Genomic DNA, 21,506 nt, shown 5'->3' on the forward strand with positions numbered 1-21,506 from the left:
AAATAGAGGCCTTTTTGCACTGAAGTCAATTGGAGGCGTTTTTGCATTGAAGTCAATGGGACGCGATTTTTGCATTGAAGTTAAATAAAAGACTTTTTGCACTGAAGTCAATGGGAGGTGTTTTCGCATTGAAGTCAATGGGATGCGATTTTGCATTCAGGCAGTGTGGAACCCAGGCTCCAAGACGCAATTTCTAGTTGCCATGGCGACCTGGCACCTGGGATTTGTCAAGCCCTGCAGTATATATGCATGTCAACTATGTAATTTGCTGCTTGCTTGGATCATGACTTGAAAATTAAATTTGTCTAATTTGTAATTGAACTGTGTTATGGGCAGCCCAGTGGCTAAATGGTTAGCACTTCCACCTGGCAGTATTAAGGTCATCGGTTCAAATCTCAACCACGGCACCACCTGCCTGGAGTTTGCATGTTCTCCCTCTGCCTGCGTGGGTTTCCTCTGGGTACTCCTGTTTCCTCCTACACTTCAAAGACATGCTGGTAGGCAAATTGGCTCCTGTCTAAATTGGCCCTAGTATGTGTATGTATGAATGTGAGTTATGGGCGGGGACTGATGTGAATGTACAATATATATGTAAAGAGTTGTATAAGTACCTGAAATAAATCAACAAACCCCTTTTGTTCAATTCCCCTCAGGGTTATGAATATTCTCATTCAGTTGAATTATTAATCTTTTTTCTCTCTCCACAGATAAATGGGACCCATGCCACATACTGGAACACATTGTATATTTTTGCCAATAATGTTCTAATTCAAACACGGGAAGATTACGCCAAGCGTGTTTCCTGCACCTTCCCGCTGTATAGGACCTATGATATGGTCACACTGAGGCCAATAGCTGGGTATTTATTCATTGTTACTACTTGAGATACAGAGATAGGCCTGCTTAAAATAGATTTTCACACGTCTGAAAATGTATGAAACAAGCAATTTTACACTAAGGAGTATTTTTGTAAAAAAAAAACACAAAAAACTTGCATTGTCATTAGTCCAGAGAATGTGCATGTACATCCATTTAGTGGAAAATGGACAAATATGAATGTTATAAGACATGTTTTTGCTCCAGGATGAATGTCCTTTTATTATGGGCAGAAGAAAAATACTGCATTGAGGGCAATAGATGGAGTACAAATAGTTTTGTAACAATAGATACAATGGGACCATCGCCTACATCTGTTTGCTAATTCCCTCTAGAGTCCTCTGATTGTGACATTTGTCCAGAAAATTTTTCATAACTAGACCCCTATGATTCTTTCCAGTCTTCCTTTACATTTTAGCAATGTGTATGTTAGGTAGACCAGTCATAGTTGTATCACTGAGCAGTTATCCTGAGACGGTGTATCTACACAGCAGTTATTGATTGAGTTCTGAATATAATATGTCTCATTCTAGCACCGTACCAGTGAGTGTCCCTGAAAGAATTGGAAACCTTCTAGTGAACATGACAATTTATGAAGATGACTTTTCCATATGGTTCCCCGAGGCTGAGAAGCTCTATGTAGAGGAAACTATAAATATTTCAGTGGTGTCACCAAACCTGGATGCCAACACATTCAAACTCAAAGTATTGAGAATCTTCGCCTCTCCTGGAGGGTCAATGGCCCCAACCTATGATCTGCTTGTGGATGGGTAAGCATATTGAATCCTGAAGAATACAAACTGCGAGTACAATGTGTGAATTGCAAATACAGTATATATAAAAATATTGGGCCGCCTGCCTTTCCACGCACATGAATTTTGATGGCCTCCCAGTCTTAGTCCATAGGGTTCAATATTGAGTTGGCCCCGCCCTTTGCAGCTGTAACAGCTTCAACTCTTCTGGGAAGGCCGTCCACAAGGTTTAGGAGGGGTCACTATAATACACTATATTACCAAAAGAATTGGTCCGCCAGCCTTTCCACACACATGACCTTTAATGGCCCCCCAGTCTTAGTCTGTAGGGTTCAGTATTGAGTTGGCCCCGCCCTTTCCATGCACATGAGCTTTAATGGCCCCCCCAATCTTGTCCATAGGGTTCAATATTGAGTTGGCCCCGCCCTTTGCAGCTATAACAGCTTCAACTCTTCTGGGAAGGCTGTCCACAAGGTTTAGGAGGGTGTCTATGGGAAGGTTGGACTATCCTTCCTGAAGCACATTCGTCAGGTCAGGCACTGATGTCGGGGGTGGAGGCCTGGCTTGAAGTCTCCTCTCTAATTCATCCCAAAGATATTCTATGGGGTTGAGGTCAGGACTCTGTGCAGGCCAGTCAAGTTCCTCCACCCCAAACTGGCTCCTCTATGTCTTTATGGACCTTGCTTTGTGCACTGGTGAGCAGTCATGTTGGAACAGGAAGGGGCCGTCCCCAAACTCTTCCCACAAAGTTGGGGGCATGAAATTGTCCAAAATGTCGCCTTAAGAGTTCCCTTCACTGGAACTAGGGGGCCAAGCCCAACCCTTGAAACACAACCCCACACCATAATCCCCCCTCCACCAAACTTTACTCTTGGCACACTGCAGTTAGGCAAGTACCGTTCTCCTGGCAACCGCCAAACCCAGACACGCCCATCGGATTGCCAGACAGAGAAGCGTGATTGGTCACTCCAGAGAACACATCTCCACTGCTCTAGAGTCCAGTGGCGGTGTGCTTTACACCATGGCATCCAACGCATCTGCGCACTGTGCGCTTCAGCATGTGCTGACCCCGCTCTGTCATTTTACGTGGCCTACCACTTGGTGACTGAGTTACTGTTGTTCCCAGTTGCTTCCACTTTGTTATAATCCCACTAACAGTTGAGCGTGGAATATTTAGTAGCCAGGAAATGTCACGGATGGACTTACTGCCCAGGTGGCCACCTATCACGGGACCATGCGTGGAGTCACTGAGCTCCTGAGAGCGACCCATTCTTTCACCAATGTTTGTAGAAGCAGTCTGCATGCCTAGGGGCTTGATTGTATACACCTGTGTCCATGGAGGGGATTGGAACACTTGAATCACAAGGGCAGGGACAATACTTTTGGCAATATAGTGTATGTATGAGATCTCACATACATCTGATTGAACATTCGCTGTTTGGATGATTGTTCAGATGCCTAATGTTTAGAGTGTTCGGTGTGGAAAAAAATGAATACGGGATATTATTAAGGGTCAAAAATAAGGATATTATATTCCTGAAAACACACTGTCTATATCATAGACAGTTCTCAATGGTAGCTAAGGAAGCAGTGGGTTCTTGCTCTCGCTGTGTTCTTAGCAACTATTGATGTCACTTAGACCCATTCACTTACATGGCTCGGAATCCTCAGCCAGGTAGGAAAAGGACTTTCCTTTATAGGGGGTGGCATCATTGCCTAAATATGGCCACACTAGTACCCTCATTCACATGGGAGAAGACAATATCTGGGTGCCCTCTTATTGGTAAAGGGGGCTTTCAGATCCCAATATCCCCCTGCCCGCAGACCCCCACTATCACTGAGCCAGGGTTGTTGGAAAGAGGTCCTTTGTCCTCATAAGCTTGGAGTAAGGTGCTGTATGAGGGGGTCCTCCTCTGGCAAGGTAAACCCCCTCCCCCCATTTTGAGGGCATGTGGTCTGGTTTGGATCAAAAGGGGCAGGGGGCGCGCATGCTTGTCTCCCCTTTCCTGGCCTCTAGGCTGCATGCTTAGATACAGTAAGGGTCTGGTGTGGATTTTTGAGTGAACTTTTTTCTTTTAATTCTTGTATGTTTCACCTTGAAATCCACCAGGCACAGCTGAACCTCCCATGCTTTTTCTTTTTTTGTGGGGGTCCCCCATTAACATCAATATCAGACTATCATCTAGAATAAAGTATAGAAGAAAGGTATCCCATGCCATGTAAACAAAGGAGCTAGGGATAGTGTAAAAAAAACAGTGTGTGTGGGGGGGGGGGGGGGGTTTACCCGTAATTCAATAATACAGGTCCAAGATTTTGAAGAAGGGCCTTACGCAAAAGAAATAAAAATGGTGCGAGGTCCCCCCCAATTTTATTTTACCAAACCCTTTTTTTGTCTCAGCCTGGCACTTCAGCTTGAGTGTCGGGGGTTAGAGGCCACCTGAAGTTCTACACTTGCTGTCCGGTCAGGGGTTAGAGGCCACCTGAAGTCTTACACTTGCTGCCCGGTCGGGGGTTAGAGGCCACCTGAAGTCTTTCACTTGCGGCCAGGTCGGGGGTTAGAGGCCACCTGAAATCTTACACTTGCTGTCAGGTCGGGGGTTAGAGGCCACCAGAAGCTTTACACTTGCTGCCTGGTCGGGGGTTAGAGGCTACCTAAAATCTTACACTTGCTGCCCGGTCGGGGGTTAGAGGCCACCTGAAGTCTTACACTTGCTGCCCGGTCAGGGGTTAGAGGTCACCTGAAGTCTTACACTTGCTGCCCGGTCAGGGGTTAGAGGTCACCTGAAGTCTTACACTTGCTGCCCAGTCAGGGGTTAGAGGCCACCTGAAGTCTTACACTTGCTGCCAGGTAAGGGGTTAGAAGCCACCTGAAGTCTTACACTTGCTGCCCAGTCAGGGGTTAGAGGCCACCTGAAGTCTTACACTTGCTGCCCAGTCAGGGGTTAGAGGCCACCTGAAGTCTTACACTTGCTGCCCGGTCAACTACCTGAGTCTTCCAACTCCTTAAAGGGACTAAGGACCTGGGTGGATGGGCTTTGTGTCAATGGCATTGGCTTACAATGCTTCTGAGATCATTCAGAATTTGAGGACAGGTGCATTTGACCTGCAGTTGACCTCCTTGTGATCTTCCTCAAATTTTGCATTCCCATTGACTTGTAATCAACTTGGTGATCAAGAGATTTTTTTTGGCAATTGTTTGGGATTGGCTTTAGGCTTGTGTCCATGCCATCAGTTTCAAATACTTCTGAGATCATTCAAAAACATAGATTAGCCTGCTATACATGATCTTACTATATACTAGTTATGCTTTCTAGAATCCTCTATAGAATACAGAGTACATATCTAATAGCTGACCTGTTTCTATGTTCAGGTGCCCAGTGACTCCTGCCCTATTAAGTGTGATCAGCAATGGTGTCAGCAATGAATGTCAGTTCACAATGAAAGCCTTCCAAATGTATGGCTCTGAGAACGTCTCACTCTACGTTGAGGTTGAATTCTGCTCAGCTGATTGCATAACGGTAAGACTTAAAGTACAGGTCAGTAGTTAAAACCAGATGGGTTCTCCCACGCTCCTCATTCAATTTATACCCAAAACACAGTGCAAAACACATTAGAAATTTTGCCAAGGCACCCCTGAAGGAACCTCAAGGCACCCCAGGGTGCCTGGGCACCCTGGTTGACAAAGGCTGGTTTAGACTACAAAGTATCATTTCTAAAAACGGTCTGTTTTTCAGTCAAGGAAACTTGACCTATTAACATTTTGTTGTGATCTGGTGCTACTCGCGTCCTCTGCACTAACCTCAAAGATGTCACATTTTGTATTTAAATATTTTAGCATTTTGTATTTTTTTTTTTTTTTCATCTGACAGCTGGGGCACACATTTCTCTTTCACGTGTTTCTATATCTATATGCAGCCTGTAGAGAGAGCATTTTATTAACAGGCTCCATAGCTCAAGCTGCAAATTACACACACGAGTACATGAGCCTTCCCTTATTAGCACAGTCGGAAGTTCTCGTTGGACAAACAAAGCCACAAGGCAGGCAGCCACTGCTGTGGTGTCACTTCAGCTATTCCTTAGTGCTCTGGGTATTATCTGCCATGGATGTTTATTTTCAAAACAAAGATTGTGAATAATATACAAGTCTTGGTTAAGCAGTGAGGGAGATTCCCTTTTGACATTACAAACCCCATTTACTTACTTAAGAAATGGACCTTATACATTGTGGCTAGAGTTGGCCTTTATGTGGACATCACCCCATGTATACGTACATTGCCCCATGGTTTGTCGTGTTATAATTTACCATTTCTTTGATTACAGAACTGCAGCTCTGAAATTGAAATTCCAGTTCCAGCCAATGCCTCTTCACTTACAAGTAAGTCCTCTTACATCCCCAATGTTGTAATAGTGCTTGCAAGGGACGCTGTAGGCCTAACTGATTGCATTCATTTAGTTCTGGTATTGTATACATATTTGTTACACAGGGCTTGGTTTTGGTGGGACACTTTTATATTTCACATTCAAGAATGATAGAATTTCATACAATACGACATGGGGCCTGATGACACCACTTTCTGTAACCAGACCTATTCTAGAACAGAGCCGCCTTCTGTCAGACTAGCTAACTGCATCTGCTTGCATGCCTATTTATTAAATGTTAGTGATGCAGAAATGAAAAATGTCCAACGCAATCTAAATACGCAACGCATCACGATGTCAGAAGAAGATCCCTGTCATTACACATGACTGCATCAGGACACGGACCATGATCACCTTTGGGTGATAACACTAGAGTAATTCAGGATACCCCATGCAGTCACCATTTATCTGGCTGTATGGTCACCATGTTCCTGGCCAGAAGACCTATGGCAAACCATGAGACCAAGAGGCCCATGACCTTCCCATTCTGTTCAGGTGACCCATGAGCTTTTCATGTCCAGGTGCAGGTGAGCCATGTCCGGATGCAGGCAGTTAACAAGGATTTGTGCTGGATGAGTGATGAAGGGGGAGTTTGGTAAGATGATTTGTACTGGAGGGCAATTTGGGAGGGGAAATGATCTGTCCTTGAAGGAGGAGGGGTGGCTGAAGGGGTGATGATTTGTGCTAAAAGGGGGAATTGGAGGGGCGAGGATTTGTGCTGCAAGGGGTGGGGGTGTGGAGGGGAGAGCATTTGTGCAGAGACGGGGGATATATGCTAAAAGGTGGGGGGGGTGATGGAGGAGAGAGAAATTGTGCTGGGGGGGGGAGATTTGTGCTAGTCCTAGAAGGAGGGGGGGGGGGTTGGAGGGGAGAGAAACTGAGCTGGGAGGGGGGATTTGTGCTAGTCCTAGAATGGGGGGGGGATTTGTGCTGGAGGGAGGATGGAAGGGAGAGGAATTGTGCTGGGGGAATTTGTTCCAGAAAGGGGGGAGGGGGTGTAGGGGTGAGAATTTGTGCTGGGAGGGGGATTTGTGCTAGGAGGAGGGGGGTGGGGGTGGAGGGGAGAGGATTTGTGCTGGGAAGGAGGATTTGTCCTGGTGGGTGATGGAGGGAAGATGATTTGTGCTAGGAGTGAGGATTTGTCCTGTGGGGTGTTGAAGGGGAGAGGATTTGTGCTGGGAAGGAGGATTTGTCCTGGGGGGTGATAGAGGGAAGAGGATTTGTGCTGGGAGTGAGGATTTGTTAAAGGGGAGAGGATTTGTGCTAGAAGGAGAAGGGGGCTGGAGGAGAGGAATTGTGCTGGGAGAGGAATTTTGGGAGGAGTCGCAGAGATTTGTGCTGGAAGCGGAACAGGAGTTGGGTGTAAGGTAAGGCACGGACTTTCCTCCTATGCATCATATATATATTCTGGTGGAAGGAACTTGGGGATTGCTCACGTTACATGAGTTACGGGGCACAATACCTGCTTTGCCTTAGGTGCTGACAACCTACGCTATGCCACTGGAAGGAGCACACCCTTATCTTATACTCATTTCTTTGCCACCACTCCTCTGCCAGAGCTGGAGAAGAACCTAGAACCCCATGGGGTATGGAGGCCCATGTGACTTTATCCCAGGATGGACCCTCAGGCCAGATTGCTGTCACATGGGACTCCGGGAGGGTCCTTAACTTTGCAAGTTCTAACCCAACACTGGGTTGGAGCTTGTACAATGAGTGAGCAGGGACTGGAGAAGAACCAGAGAAGAACGTAGAACCCCATGTAGTTTGGAGGCCAATGTCACTCTTTCCCTTGATGCTCCCTCTGGCCAGAGTGGACTGGAGAAAAAATGGGGAAGAAAGTAGAACCTCATGGGGTATGGAGGTCCATGTGACTCTCTCCCTTGATGCTCCCTCTGGCCAGAGTGCTGTCACATGGGACTAGAGGAGGGTATTTAGCCTTGTGTAAGCTCCATCCTATTGGTGGGTTAAAACTTGAAGTGAGTGAGCAAGGACTGGAGAAGAACCGGAGAAGAATGTAGAACCCTATGGGGTTTGGAGGCCCATGTGACTCTCTCCCTTTATGCTCTCTCTGGCCAGAGTGCTGTCACATGGGACTAGAGGAGGGTATTTAGCCTTGTGTAAGCTCCATCCCAGTGGTGGGTTAGGACTTGGAGTTGAGAGTAAGGTAAGGCACAGATTTTCCTCCTATGCATCATATATATATTCTGGTGGAAGGGACTTGGAGATTGCTAATGGTGCATGAGTTACGGGGCACAATAGAACCCCATGGGGTATGGTGGCCCATGTGACTCTTTCCCTTGATGCTCCCTCTGGCCAGAGTGCTGTCACATGGGACTAGAGGAGGGTATTTAGCTTTGTGTAAGCTCCATCTCATTGTTGGGTTAGAACTTGCAGTGAGTGAGCAGGGACTGGAGAAGAACCGGGGAGGAACTTAGAACCCCATGGGGTATGGAGGCCCATGTGACTCTCTCCCTTTATGCTCCCTCAGGCCAGAGTGCTGTCACATGGGACTAGAGGAGGGTATTTAGCTTCGTGTAAGCTCCATCTCATTGTTGGGTTAGAACTTGCAGTGAGTGAGCAGGGACTGGAGAAGAACCGGGGAGGAACGTAGAACCCCATGGGGTATGGAGGCCCATGTGACTCTCTCCCTTTATGCTCCCTCTGGTCAGAGTGCTGTCACTTGGGACTAGAGGAAGGTCTGTAGCCTTGTGTAAGCTCCATCTCAGTGCTGGGTCAGAACTTGCCGTGGCTGAGCAAAGGTGAGCACACAATGTGGCGTGGAGGGGCATTAAAGGCAAAGATAACCTCTTATCCTCCTTGCTATAGTTTCATTTATACCAATCAAGTGTTCCCATTCTCAGTGACCAAAATACCAAAGCCTCATTTTCCGATCTGAATGCCTTCATACATGAAGAGTTGAATATTTTTCTGTCTCTCTGATATCTGCAGGTTGTGGTGTGGACACTTGTACCGGTATTGAGTTCTGTAACGTGGATACTTGTCAATGTAATGCAACCTTCTATAAGTATACAGGTATGGAATATTACAATGCGGAGATTATACATTGTCTATTATCTACCATATCCATGTGCTGTACATACACTATGAGAAACCCAGGGGGACATCTTCTATTATGGAGAAGGATAGACCTACTGTATATTGATGGCTTTTCTACAGACTGGACACAACTGGCCACAACCATTCCATTATCGCATGTGTTTATGTGAATGAAGAGCGAGGTAGAGGAAGACAATGCTAGACAACCCATGCTGCAGCATACATCCGGGGGGAGAACAGCCAATCAGAGAAGGTTTTAGAACCCAAATGTTCTCAGCCAGGTGACGGCTGCTTAATGCTGACCTCTGGCCACCAAATGTTGTTTATATTTATTGTATTTGCCACTTTTATTCACATTCACCTGTTTCTGTTATCACTTTTGCCAGCTTAAAGTGGTTATAAAGACAGAAGATTTTTTACCTTCATGCATTCTATGCATTCATTTAAAACATTCTGCATGTAGCTCCCCCCTCCTTATACTTACCTGAGCTCCATCTGGATCCAGCATGAGAACAGTGGCTCTCTGGGGCCACTACCTCCTCATTGGCTCACACAGCAATTGGTCATTGCTCACATTGCTGCCATTCACAGCCTGTGAGCCAGTGAGGAGAGAGTGGGGGCAGGGCTGAGCCATGTTCTAAGGGAGTGAGTCTGCTCAAGTGCCCCCATAGCAAGAAGCTTGTTAGTGGGGGCATTCGGCTAGGGGAAAGGAGCCAGGCCCATGGGGGGGACCCAAAATAAAGAGGATGGGGGCTGCTCTGTGCTAAACCATTGCAGAGGGCCAGGTAAGAAAGAATTTGTTTTTCTATTTCAACCTTTAGAATCACCTCAAATCTGAAATCCTGGAAAATATATATAAAAAATACTAAAAATAATTAAATGCATTTAAAAAGCAATAGAATAAACTAGCCTTATGTAATCCTCTGTACAGTGGCACTCAACTGTGAGGTGAAGGGGTAGTACTAGAGGCCAGTTGGGTGTCCCGCCTTTACATGGGCTGATAAAAGGACACGCTGGTATGAGCAGAGATCAGAGAGATGACCTCATCAGTCTGTTAATGCTCCTTCCTTGTCCAATCACAGGCTGGGGGCAGGGAGGTGACCTAGCTGTGTTTTTTTTTTTTAATGGTTGAATTGGATGGATTTTTGTCTTTTTTCAGCCAGACTAACTATGTAACTGCTTAATTGATGCAATTTTTTATCTCATCAGACAATTATCCATCTCCGGTCGTTGACTGCAGTAGAGGCATTTTAAGTATATTTGCATCAAAATGTTGGCTGGAAAAAAATGGCTACAACACATCGAGTATAAGGCTGAGAAATCCCGATTGTTTGGCTGCGAGAGAGATTGTGAATGGCACACCCCAGATGACTTTTCACCAACTGCTGACAGTGAATGAATGCAACACCACTGCGGAGGTAAGTCTGAGCCATGCAGCTTGCATATTAATTATGTAGATAGTATTGAAAGGTTATTACATTTGGACAATATGGAGGTCTATTTTATGGCCAAACCGGCCCTGGTGCAGCAAGTATGTTGCAAAAAGCCACGTCCTGGAGCCCACGTGGATGTGGAAAGTCGTGGCTTTGCCAAGTAATAACAGGCTGACAGCAGCCACAGATCTCCGATGTTGTTCAAATGTGATCGCAAAACCAGCATTCACCTGCGGTCAGAGGAAAATGATCAGTCCTGGACGTCAACTACTCGTTTCTACATCTGTCCCCAACCGCAGGTAATTGCTGGCTGTGCGATTACATTCCAACACCAGCGAACAGCATGTACACGTGTCTGAACTGTGAACGGGGTGGTCATAGATACAGTGCCTTGAAAAAGTCTTCCTACCCCTTGAAACGTCCCCCATGTTGTCATGTGACAACCAAAACCGTCAATGAATTTTATTGGGATTGGATGGGATAGACCAACACAAAGTGGCACATAATTGTGAAGTGGGAGGAAAATGAGAAATTTTCCTGCTGAGGTCCCCTTCCCCCATCATACAATGTAGCTCCATGGAATCTAGTGCCAGCAATACCACCAGCATACTAGGTATGACCAAATGAGTTTTGGGGTTTCTGCATGTGTACCCCTTCTCTTATCCAAACCAAATGTTGAAAAGTGGAGATGAGGATGTTATCTGATCTCATACTTTTTATTCCTGCCGTGATCTGTCTTTACAGATTGATGAGACAATTGGTGGAGAGTTATGAAATTATAGTAATCGTATCTTGGGTCCCAGTCTTGCTGCCTTTTAAGTAACACATTAGAGTCTATTTATAAAATCAAAAATCACTGTGCGAATGACTGACGCAGTCACATAGCCGCCATGAATATTCCCCGTAATTAATGATATAGGTTTACTTCCTCTGATTACAGTGCCTTAGAAAAGTTTTCCTCCCCCACAAAATGTTCCTCGTGTTGTCATGTGACAACCAGAACCGTCAATGCATTTTATTGGGATTTGATGTAATAGACCGACACAAAGTGGCCCATAATTGTGAAGTGGAAGGAAAATGAGAAATGGTTTTCAAAATTTTTTATAAATAAATATCTGAAAAGTGTGGCGTGCATTTGTATTCAGCTCCCTTTACTCTGATCCCCCTAACTAAAATCTAGTGGAACCAATTGCCTTCAGAAGTCACCTAATTAGTAAATAGCATGGGATGCTCCAAAATGAATAGTACTTAGCAATTGGAGGACAGTCTTCTTCTAAAGCATTTGTGGGTGTTGGATAGTCTAATGCCTCACAGCTGGGGAATGTGAGGCAGGTTTATGAGCAATCTAAGGCCTCACAGCTGAGGATCATGAAGCAAGTCTCTCAGGTGGATAAGGTCTCACAATTAGGAACCATGAAGCAAGTCTCTTGGCATGATAAGGTCTCACAGCTGGGGACCATGAAGAAAGGCCCTCAGCAGTCTGAGGGCTCACAGCTGAGAACCATGAAGCAAGTCTCTGAGCAGGATAAGGTCTCACAGCTGAGGACCATGAAGCAAGTCTCTGAGCAGGATAAGGTCTCACAGCTGAGGACAATGAAGCAAGTCTCTCAGCAGGATAAGGTCTCACAGCTGAGGACAATGAAGCAAGTCTCTGAGCAGGATAAGGTCTCACAGCTGAGGACCATGAAGCAAGTCTCTCAGCAGGATAAGGTCTTCCAGCTGAGGACTATGAAGCAAGTCTCTCAGCTGGCTAAGGTCTCAAAGCTGGGGACCATGAAGCACGTCTCTCGGTATGATAAGGTCTCACAGCTGAGGACCATGAAGCAAGTCTCTGAGCAGGATAAGGTCTCACAGCTGAGGACTATGAAGCAAGTCTCTCAGCTGGCTAAGGTCTCAAAGCTGGGGACCATGAAGCACGTCTCTCGGTATGATAAGGTCTCACAGCTGGGGCCCATGAAGCAAGTCTCTCAGCAGGATAAGGCCTCACAGCTGAGGACCATGAAGCAAGTCTCTCTGCAGTTTAAGGTCTCATAGCTGAGGACCATGAAGCAAGTCTCTGAGCAGGATAAGGTCTCACAGCTGAGGACCATGAAGCAAGTCTCTCAGCAGGATAAGGCCTCACAGCTGAGGACCATGAAGAAAGTCTCTGAGCAGTCTAAGGTCTCACAGCTGAGAACCATGAAGCAAGTGTCTGAGCAGTCTAAGGTCTCACAGCTGAGGACCATGAAGCAAGTCTCAGAGTAGTCTAAGGCCCCACAGCTGAGGACCATGAAACAAATCTCTCAGCAGTCTGAGGTCTCACAGCTGGGAACCATGAAGCAAGTCTTCGAGCAGTCTAAGGTCTCACAGCTGAGAACCATGAAGCAAGTGTCTGATCAGGATAAGGCCTCACAGCTGAGGACCATGAAGCAAGTGTCTGATCAGGATAAGGCCTCACAGCTGAGGACCATGAAGCAAGTCTCTCGGCAGTTTAAGGTCTCACAGGCGGGGACCATGAAGCAAGTCTCTAAGCAGGATAAGATCTCACAGCTGGGGACCATGAAGGAAGTCTTTCTGCAGGATAAGGTCTAAAATCTTGCATTTGGTCAGGTGTGCAGGCAATTTAAAAAAAAATGTAATATATGTTATTATAATTTTAAATTTTAAAACTTTGTTTTTTTTTTAATTTTCACTCTATTGCTATCATAAGGGGCGGGCGACAGGTACTCTTTATGGAGACATTAGGGGTCTAAGAGACCCCCAATGTCTCCAATGCCTTTCACACCATCTAACCAAGCACAGATCGGCTTGGTTAAATGAGCCCCCTGGCTCTACTGGCCAGGAAATGGTGTATCTAAAATGGGAAGTGACATCACTTCCGGTCCCACTGTTTGCATTTGAGATCGAAGCTTGAATTTGCTTCGGTCACACAGCACACTAACCCTCCCCTAGCTGGCGGATGTGTTCCCGGGTTCCAGTAAGAGCGGGATTTTCCGGGAACCTCGGGAGGGCGGCGCTGGCATAAGGGGGGGAGAGAGGGAAGCAGCGTGCTGCCAGCTCTGTGAAAGTGAGAAATAGAGCTGCCGCATCACTTTCGCTTTCAAGCCGGCTGTGTTAGGCGAACTAGGCGAATGTGAGGCCTTAGGCGATGGATGGACTAGATCAGTCGTTCTCAACCTTCCTAACGCTGCGACCCTTTAATACAGTTCCTCATGTTGTGGTGACCCCCAATCCTAAAATTATTTTCGTTGCTACTTCATAACTGTAATTTTGCTATTATTATGAATCGTACATTTACATTTACCCAGTAATTATAATTCATGAAGTGTCGTTTTACCTCCAATACTGCTGCTTTCAACACAGTAGCTGCTTTCAACACAGTAGCTGCTTTAACAGAGTAGCTGCTTTCAACACAGTAGCTGCTTTCAACACAGTAGCTGCTTTCAAACACAGTAGCTGCTTTCAACACAGTAGCTGCTTTCAACACAGTAGCTGCTTTTAACAGAGTAGCTGCTTTCAACACAGTAGCTGCTTTCAACACAGTAGCTGCTTTTAACAGAGTAGCTGCTTTCAACACAGTAGCTGCTTTCAACAAAGTAGCTGTTTTTAACAGAGTAGCTGCTTTCAACACAGTAGCTGCTTTCTACACAGTAGCTGCTCTTTACACATGTGTGACTGGTCCACGTAAGTACAATATGGCGCCAACCCTGTCACATACACCTGCATTTGTATGGGGTGTATGTGATGGGTTTGGCACGATGATGTCATCACGCCGAGTACTTGTATGTGGGCGTATCTGCATGTGGGCGGACCCGCCTGGAGACGGATAGAGGAGCGGTGTCTCGTTTTCTAAGACCATCGAAAAAATGTGTTTTAGTCTGATGATAGTCTTAGGCGACCCCTGTGAAAGGGTCGTTCAACCCCCAAAGGGGTCGCGACCCACATGTTGAGAACCGCTGGCCTAGATGGACTTTTGTCTTTTTTCAGCCAGATTTAAGGGCATACATGGGTCGAATATCAAACGATTTTTCAATTGAAAATTGAAAACATTGTTCGTTCTGTAATCCGATGGTCCCATCAATGATTTTGAAAATCGGTCCTTTTTCACAAATTTTCCAAATCGTCTGATAACCGAAAAGGAGAGGATCCACAAAATTCGACCGGTGCCATTGCCCCACAAACAGAGCGAAAATCAGTCGATTATTCTTAGGTCTGATTTTCCAATGAAAAATCGTTCGGAAATTGACCCATGTATGGCCTAACTAAGTAACTAATTTGCCTAATTGGAGAGCCGCCTCTGCATTGCTTCTGTTGGCTTCCCATCCGATGATCAGTTTTATGATCCAGTTTAATGACTCAGATTTTTCTTTACAGATGAATGAAACAAATGTTACGTACATGAATACACTATATATTCCTGCCGAGACAATCCCAGTCCGAACACGAAATGATTTTGCTGTGAATGTTTCCTGCTCCTACCCGCTGAGGATGAGTGTTCAGCTTCTAATTACACTGAAACCGGAGACCAGGTAATTATTAACATACATACATGGAGTGTGGGCTTTGGATGTGTTGCTGTACCGTGACCTGTTACTGCCCACGTAACACGTGTGTGCGTGATGGCAAAAGGGTGGGCTTTAAAACCACACATATGCGTCACACAGCAGCCGATGTTTCTGCACTCCCATCACAGACACTGAGCTTTCCAAAACAGATCTCAGTTCTCAATAGCAATTGGTTACAGGCGGGACCGCCTCCCATTCATGTGACCTCTTTGACAGCCAATCACAATGGTCACATGATCACCAATCTCACCCCCCCCCCCAGGCATTCAGAATCCAGAGAGGGCAGGAATGTGATAAAGTGTATCCAGAACCACGAATGTAACATATTGCAGCTTAGCGGTCCTTAGGTGTCCTGGATCCTGCAGGAACACAGATGCTGCGGGACAGTGTCCAAAATCTCAGGACTGTGTTTCGGGATTCGGGGCACTCAGCAACTGTGGAATTAATTTGGGATACAGGGGAGGTGGGTATCCTTGTCTGTATGGGTTGCTTATGAAAATAAGGTTTTGGGGGGTGTAGGGTTTCTCTAGACAAAGGGTCAGTTTACTTTCCTTCAGACTTTAGGGTGGCAGTGGGAGAAATATGCCACATCATTGGAATCAGTGGGAAGAATAGTGCCCCATCATTGGTGTCAGTGGGAGGAATAGTGCCCCATCATTGGTGTCAGTGGGAGGAATAGTGCCCCATCATTGGAATCAGCGGGAGGAATAGTGCCCCATCATTGGTATCAGTGGGAGGAATAGTGCCCCATCATTGGAATCAGTGGGAAGAATAGTGCCCCATCATTGGTATCAGTGGGAGGAATAGTGCCCCATCATTGGTGTCAGTGGGAGGAATAGGGCCCCATCATTGGTGTCAGTGGGAGGAATAGTGCCTCATCATTGGCATCAGTGGGAGGAATAGTGCCCCATCATTGGTGTCAGTGGGAGGAATAGTGTCCCATCATTGGCATCAGTGGGAGGAATAGTGCCCCATCATTGGTGTCAGTGGGAGGAATAGTGTCCCATCATTGGCATCAGTGGGAGGAATAGTGCCCCACCATTGGTGTCAGTGGGAGGAATAGGGCCCCATCATTGGTGTCAGTGGGAGGAATAGTGCCCCATCATTGGTGTCAGTGGGAGGAATAGTGCCTCATCATTGGTGTCAGTGGGAGGAATAGTGCCCCATCATTGGAATCAGTGGGAAGAATAGTGCCCCATCATTGGTATCAGTAGAAGGAATAGTGCCCCATCATTGGGGTCAGTGGGAGGAATAGAGCCCCATCATTGGGGTCAGTGGGAGGAATAGTGCCCCATTATTGGTATCAGTGGGAGGAATAGTGCCCCATTATTGGTATCAGTGGAAGGAATAGTGCCCCATCATTGGCGTCAGTGGGAGGAATAGTGCTCCATTATTGGTGTCAGTGGGAGGAATAGTGCCCCATCATTGGTGTCAGTGGGAGTAATAGTGCCCCATCATTGGTGTCAGTGGGAGGAATAGTGCCCCATCATTGGAATCAGTGGGAGGAATAGTGTCCCATCATTGGTGTCAGTGGGAGGAATAGTGCCCCATCATTGGTGTCAGTGGGAGGAATAGTGTCCCATCATTGGCATCAGTGGGAGGAATAGTGCCCCATCATTGGTGTCAGTGGGAGGAATAGTGTCCCATCATTGGTGTCAGTGGGAGGAATAGGGCCCCATCATTGGTGTCAGTGGGAGGAATAGTGCCCCATCATTGGTGTCAGTGGGAGGAATAGTGCCCCATCATTGGGGTCAGTGGGAGGAATAGTGCCCCATCATTGGTATCAGTAGGAGGAATAGTGCCCCATCATTGGTGTCAGTGGGAGGAATAGGGCCCCATCATTGGTGTCAGTGGGAGGAATAGTGCCCCATCATTGGTATCAGTAGGAGGAATAGTGCCCCATCATTGGGGTCAGTGGGAGGAATAGTGCCCCATCATTGGGGTCAGTGGGAGGAATAGTGCCCCATCATCGATGTCAGTGGGAGGAATAGTGCCCCATCATTGGTATCAGTGGGGGGAATAGTTCCCCATCATTGGGGTCAGTGGGAGGAATAGTGCCCCATTATTGGTGTCAGTGGGAGGAATAGTGCCCCATCATTGGTGTCAGTGGGAGTAATAGCGCCCCATCATTGGTGTCAGTGGGAGGAATAGTGCCCCATCATTGGAATCAGTGGGAGCAATAGTGTCCCATCATTGGTGTCAGTGGGAGTAATAGTGCCCCATCATTGGTGTCAGTGGGAGGAATAGTGTCTCATCATTGGCATCAGTGGGAGGAATAGTGCCCCATCATTGGTGTCAGTGGGAGGAATAGTGCCCCATCATTGGCATCAGTGGGAGGAATAGTGCCCCATCATTGGTATCAGTGGGGGGAATAGTGCCCCATCATTGGTATCAGTAGGAGGAATAGTTCCCCATCATTGGGGTCAGTGGGAGGAATAGTGCCCCATCATTGGTGTCAGTGGGAGGAATAGTGCCCCATCATTGGTGTCAGTGGGAGGAATAGTGCCCCATCATTGGTGTCAGTGGGAGGAATAGTGCCCCATCATTGGCATCAGTGGGAGGAATAGTGCCCCATCATTCGTGTCAGTGGGAGGAATAGTGTCCCATCATTGGCATCAGTGGGAGGAATAGTGCCCCATCATTGGTGTCAGTGGGAGGAATAGGGCCCCATCATTGGTGTCAGTGGGAGGAATAGTGCCCCATCATTGGCGTCAGTGGGAGGAATAGTGCCCCATCATTGGTTTCAGTGGGAACATTAGTGTCCCATCATTGGTATTAGACTTCAGACTTGCTCACAGAGTATCCCACACATGGGACTTACAAGGGTAGTCAGATGAAGGAAAAACTCAAACAAGCTCACTAACTCTGGCGAGGTGACTCCGACACAGCGAGGTTTCCTCAATGGGCACCCAATAGTAGCTCAAACTACAGTAATACAGAAAGGAGATCAAGACCAAAATATTAATGAAAGAGTCCAAGATTACTGTTAATTGCTGATAAAAAAAAGTAATATAAAACATCCAAAGCATTTTGGGGGCAACACCACCCCCCTTCATCAGAGATCTGGGAAAACTTGAATGGACTCGGTCTATAGGTCTATAATAGAACCAGTATTGCACTCTCTTCATGGAGTAACAACTTGACAGCAGTTGCTGAGCAGCAATGGCGCTCCATCTTGCGCTCTTTCAGTCGGTTTTAGACTAGCCTCCATGGATCTATATACAAGCCCCTTCCGCAAAAATTCTCTTTTGGAGAGCTATCCAGCATCTCCTATTGTACCACCCCAGACCCTAGATGCATCATCTCCTCATCCAGCTATTCTGAGTGAATCCCTGGGCAGGGGATCCAGTGCCTGCCATTGATGTGTGAAACAGTTCTGGGTAGCAGCCCATCCAGTTTCCCATAAGAGTGCTCCTTCCCCTTACTGGCCTAGGGAGTGCAGGTCTACCTACTCAGTCCTTCTCCTATGCTGCTGATGGGTCAGTGACTGCTACTAGGCCTTCTGGCTGGGTGGCTCCTTCCCTGCTGCATAGGTGGTCCTTGCTCTGGGGGCCAGGGAAGTCCCAAACTTTGCTCCTTCCAAGCGTTTCTCTGCCTGTAGGCGAGCCCCTCTCCATCTGGGCCCCCTCCCAGGCTCCTGCTCTCCAGATTATCCCTTCCCCTATATTTTTCACCCAAACTCTCCTGCTGCTGAGCAGGCTCTGCCACTTTTAAGGGCTGTAATGACCTCATGCCTGGCCTCCTGTTCGGGATTGGCCAGGATCCCTCAAAAGTGCAGCTCAGCCACTCCTTACCTCTGCCCACTGCTTCTATAACTTTCTCCAAAGTTCCAGTGTCAGATAACTGGTCTGCAGAGCATCTCAGCCCTGACCTGAATCTGACCTACCTCTGATTATTACACAGGCTGCTAACCAGGCCTTGGTATTATTGGACAGAGTGTGTATTGGACACAATTGGAAGGATCCTGAGGGGTATATATAATCACTTTATCCTTTTAGGATCCCTCCTTTTTTTATGCATTCTTTATATTTGTTTTCAGTTTTCGGTAAAAACATCAGGAAAGGTTCAATACAAAACAGTACACTTCAAAAACTTCAAACATGGTGCAAGTACTTTGTGAAAAAAAAAAAAAGGATTCTAGATGAAGAAATATTCTAGATGTACATTACGAAGTAATCTGATCACCATGCATAATACACAAGGGGGGGGGATATGATCTCCATGGATAATACACAAGGGGGGGATATGATCTCCATGTATAATACATAAGGGGGATATGATCTCCATGGATAATACATAAGGGGGGATATGATCACCATGTATAATACATAAGGGGGATATGATCTCCATGTATAATACATAAGGGGGGATATGATCACCATGTATAATACATAAGGGGGGATATGATCTCCATGTATAATACATAAGGGGGGGATATGATCTCCATGTATAATACATAAGGGGGGATATGATCTCCATGTATAATACATAAGGGGGGATATGATCTCCATGTATAATACATAAGGGGGATATGATCTCCATGTATAATACATAAGGGGGGATATGATCTCCATGTATAATACATAAGGGGGGATATGATCTCCATGTATAATACATAAGGCGGGATATGATCTCCATTTATAATACATAAGGGGGATATGATCTCCATGTATATTACATAAGGGGGATATGATCACCATGTATAATACATAAGGGGGGATATGATCTCCATGTATAATACATAAGGGGGATATGATCTCCATGTATAATACATAAGGGGGGATATGATCACCATGTATAATACATAAGGGGGGATATGATCTCCATGTATAATACATAAGGGGGATATGATCTCCATGTATAATACATAAGGGGGGGGGGATATGATCTCCATGTATAATACATAAGGGGGGATATGATCTCCATGTATAATACATAAGGGGGGATATGATCTCCATGTATAATACATAAGGGGGATATGATCTCCATGTATAATACATAAGGGGGGATATGATCTCCATGTATAATACATAAGGGGGGATATGATCTCCATGTATAATACATAAGGGGGGATATGATCTCCATGTATAATACATAAGGGGGGGATATGATCTCCATGTATAATACATAAGGGGGGATATGATCTCCATGTATAATACATAAGGGGGGATATGATCTCCATGTATAATACATAAGGGGGGATATGATCTCCATGTATAATACATAAGGAGGGATATGATCTCCATGTATAATACATAAGGAGGGATATGATCTCCATGTATAATACATAAGGGGGGATATGATCTCCATGTATAATACATAAGGAGGGATATGATTTCCATGTATAATACATAAGGGGGGATATGATCTCCATGTATAATACATAAGGGGGGATATGATCTCCATGTATAATACATAAGGGGGATATGATCTCCATGTATAATACATAAGGGGGGGGATACGATCTCCATGTATAATACATAAGGGGGATACGATCTCCATGTATAAATACATCAGTGGTTCATATAGTTAACTTGGTGTAGAGTTCTTCACCCTGAGGTCATCACAGAGGACAAGGGGGTGCTCTTTACGTCTGGAGGAAAAGAGATTTAATCTCAAAATACGGAAAGGTTTCTTCACAGTAAGAGCTGTGAGAATGTGGAATAGACTCCCTCCAGAGTTGGTTGTGGCAGCTCAGTGGATTGCTGTAGGAAAGTCCTGGATTCTTTCTTGGATACACAGAATATAACTGGATATAACATTTATAGGGAAAGTTGATCCAGGGAATATTCGATTGCCTCTCGGGGGATCAGGAAGGAATTTTTTCCCCTGCAGGAGCAAATTGGATCGTGCTTTGCTGGGTTTCTTGCCTTCCTCTGGATCAACTGTGGGTGTAGAATTATAACTTTTTTTTTTTTTAATGGTTGAACTGGATGGACTTTTTTCTTTTTTCAGCCAGACTATCTATGGAACTAAGATAACCAGTATTTGTTTACATGTGATGAACTGTGATTGGACACAGCTGATCACATGGTAAAGGGCTGCTGTGACCAGCACTTTACCCTGATTTGTGATCAGCTGTGTCCTGTGGACACATCAATCACAGAGCACACCCGATATGCTCCCCAAGGCAGGCAGGGGGCATTGTTCTGGGAGGACATCAACAGACACCCTCCCAGAACAGGACAATCGTGCTGTAGCCGTCTACGGCTATTACCTGGTCGGTAAGACAAGAGAATCATTCCTTCAAGCAAAGTTATGTTACATCTGAGTACCCAAAATGTAATGTCGTCATTCCAGTTAGAGGGAAAGGGGAGAATGGGTAGAACTGATAGGGAGCAGATGAGAAGAGAAGTGCTTAGGAATTGCCCAACTGGTCTGTAAATGTAAGTTGTCAGGGATGAGGGAGGGGGTGGTAGTAAAAT

The 21,506-nt window shown here is 46.0% G+C and overlaps 1 protein-coding gene across 1 annotated transcript in view; it reads left to right on the forward strand.

Annotated features, from left to right (window-relative positions):
• The window catches only part of LOC149434534 (uncharacterized), a 103,402-nt gene that overhangs the window by 26,056 nt on the left and 55,840 nt on the right, over window positions 1-21,506 (forward strand). Inside the window, exons 7-13 of the mRNA XM_089663670.1 lie at window positions 708-859; window positions 1,410-1,646; window positions 4,999-5,146; window positions 5,949-6,003; window positions 8,997-9,080; window positions 10,314-10,522; window positions 14,891-15,045. Of these exons, the coding sequence (XP_089519796.1) occupies window positions 708-859; window positions 1,410-1,646; window positions 4,999-5,146; window positions 5,949-6,003; window positions 8,997-9,080; window positions 10,314-10,522; window positions 14,891-15,045 (1,040 nt within the window). The remainder of the gene's footprint in view (window positions 1-707; window positions 860-1,409; window positions 1,647-4,998; window positions 5,147-5,948; window positions 6,004-8,996; window positions 9,081-10,313; window positions 10,523-14,890; window positions 15,046-21,506) is intronic.

The sequence above is a fragment of the Staurois parvus genome, unplaced genomic scaffold, assembly GCF_062004578.1.
Source record: "Staurois parvus isolate SC_StPar_1 unplaced genomic scaffold, SC_StPar_1.0 ptg001743l, whole genome shotgun sequence".
Taxonomy (NCBI): domain Eukaryota; kingdom Metazoa; phylum Chordata; class Amphibia; order Anura; family Ranidae; genus Staurois; species Staurois parvus.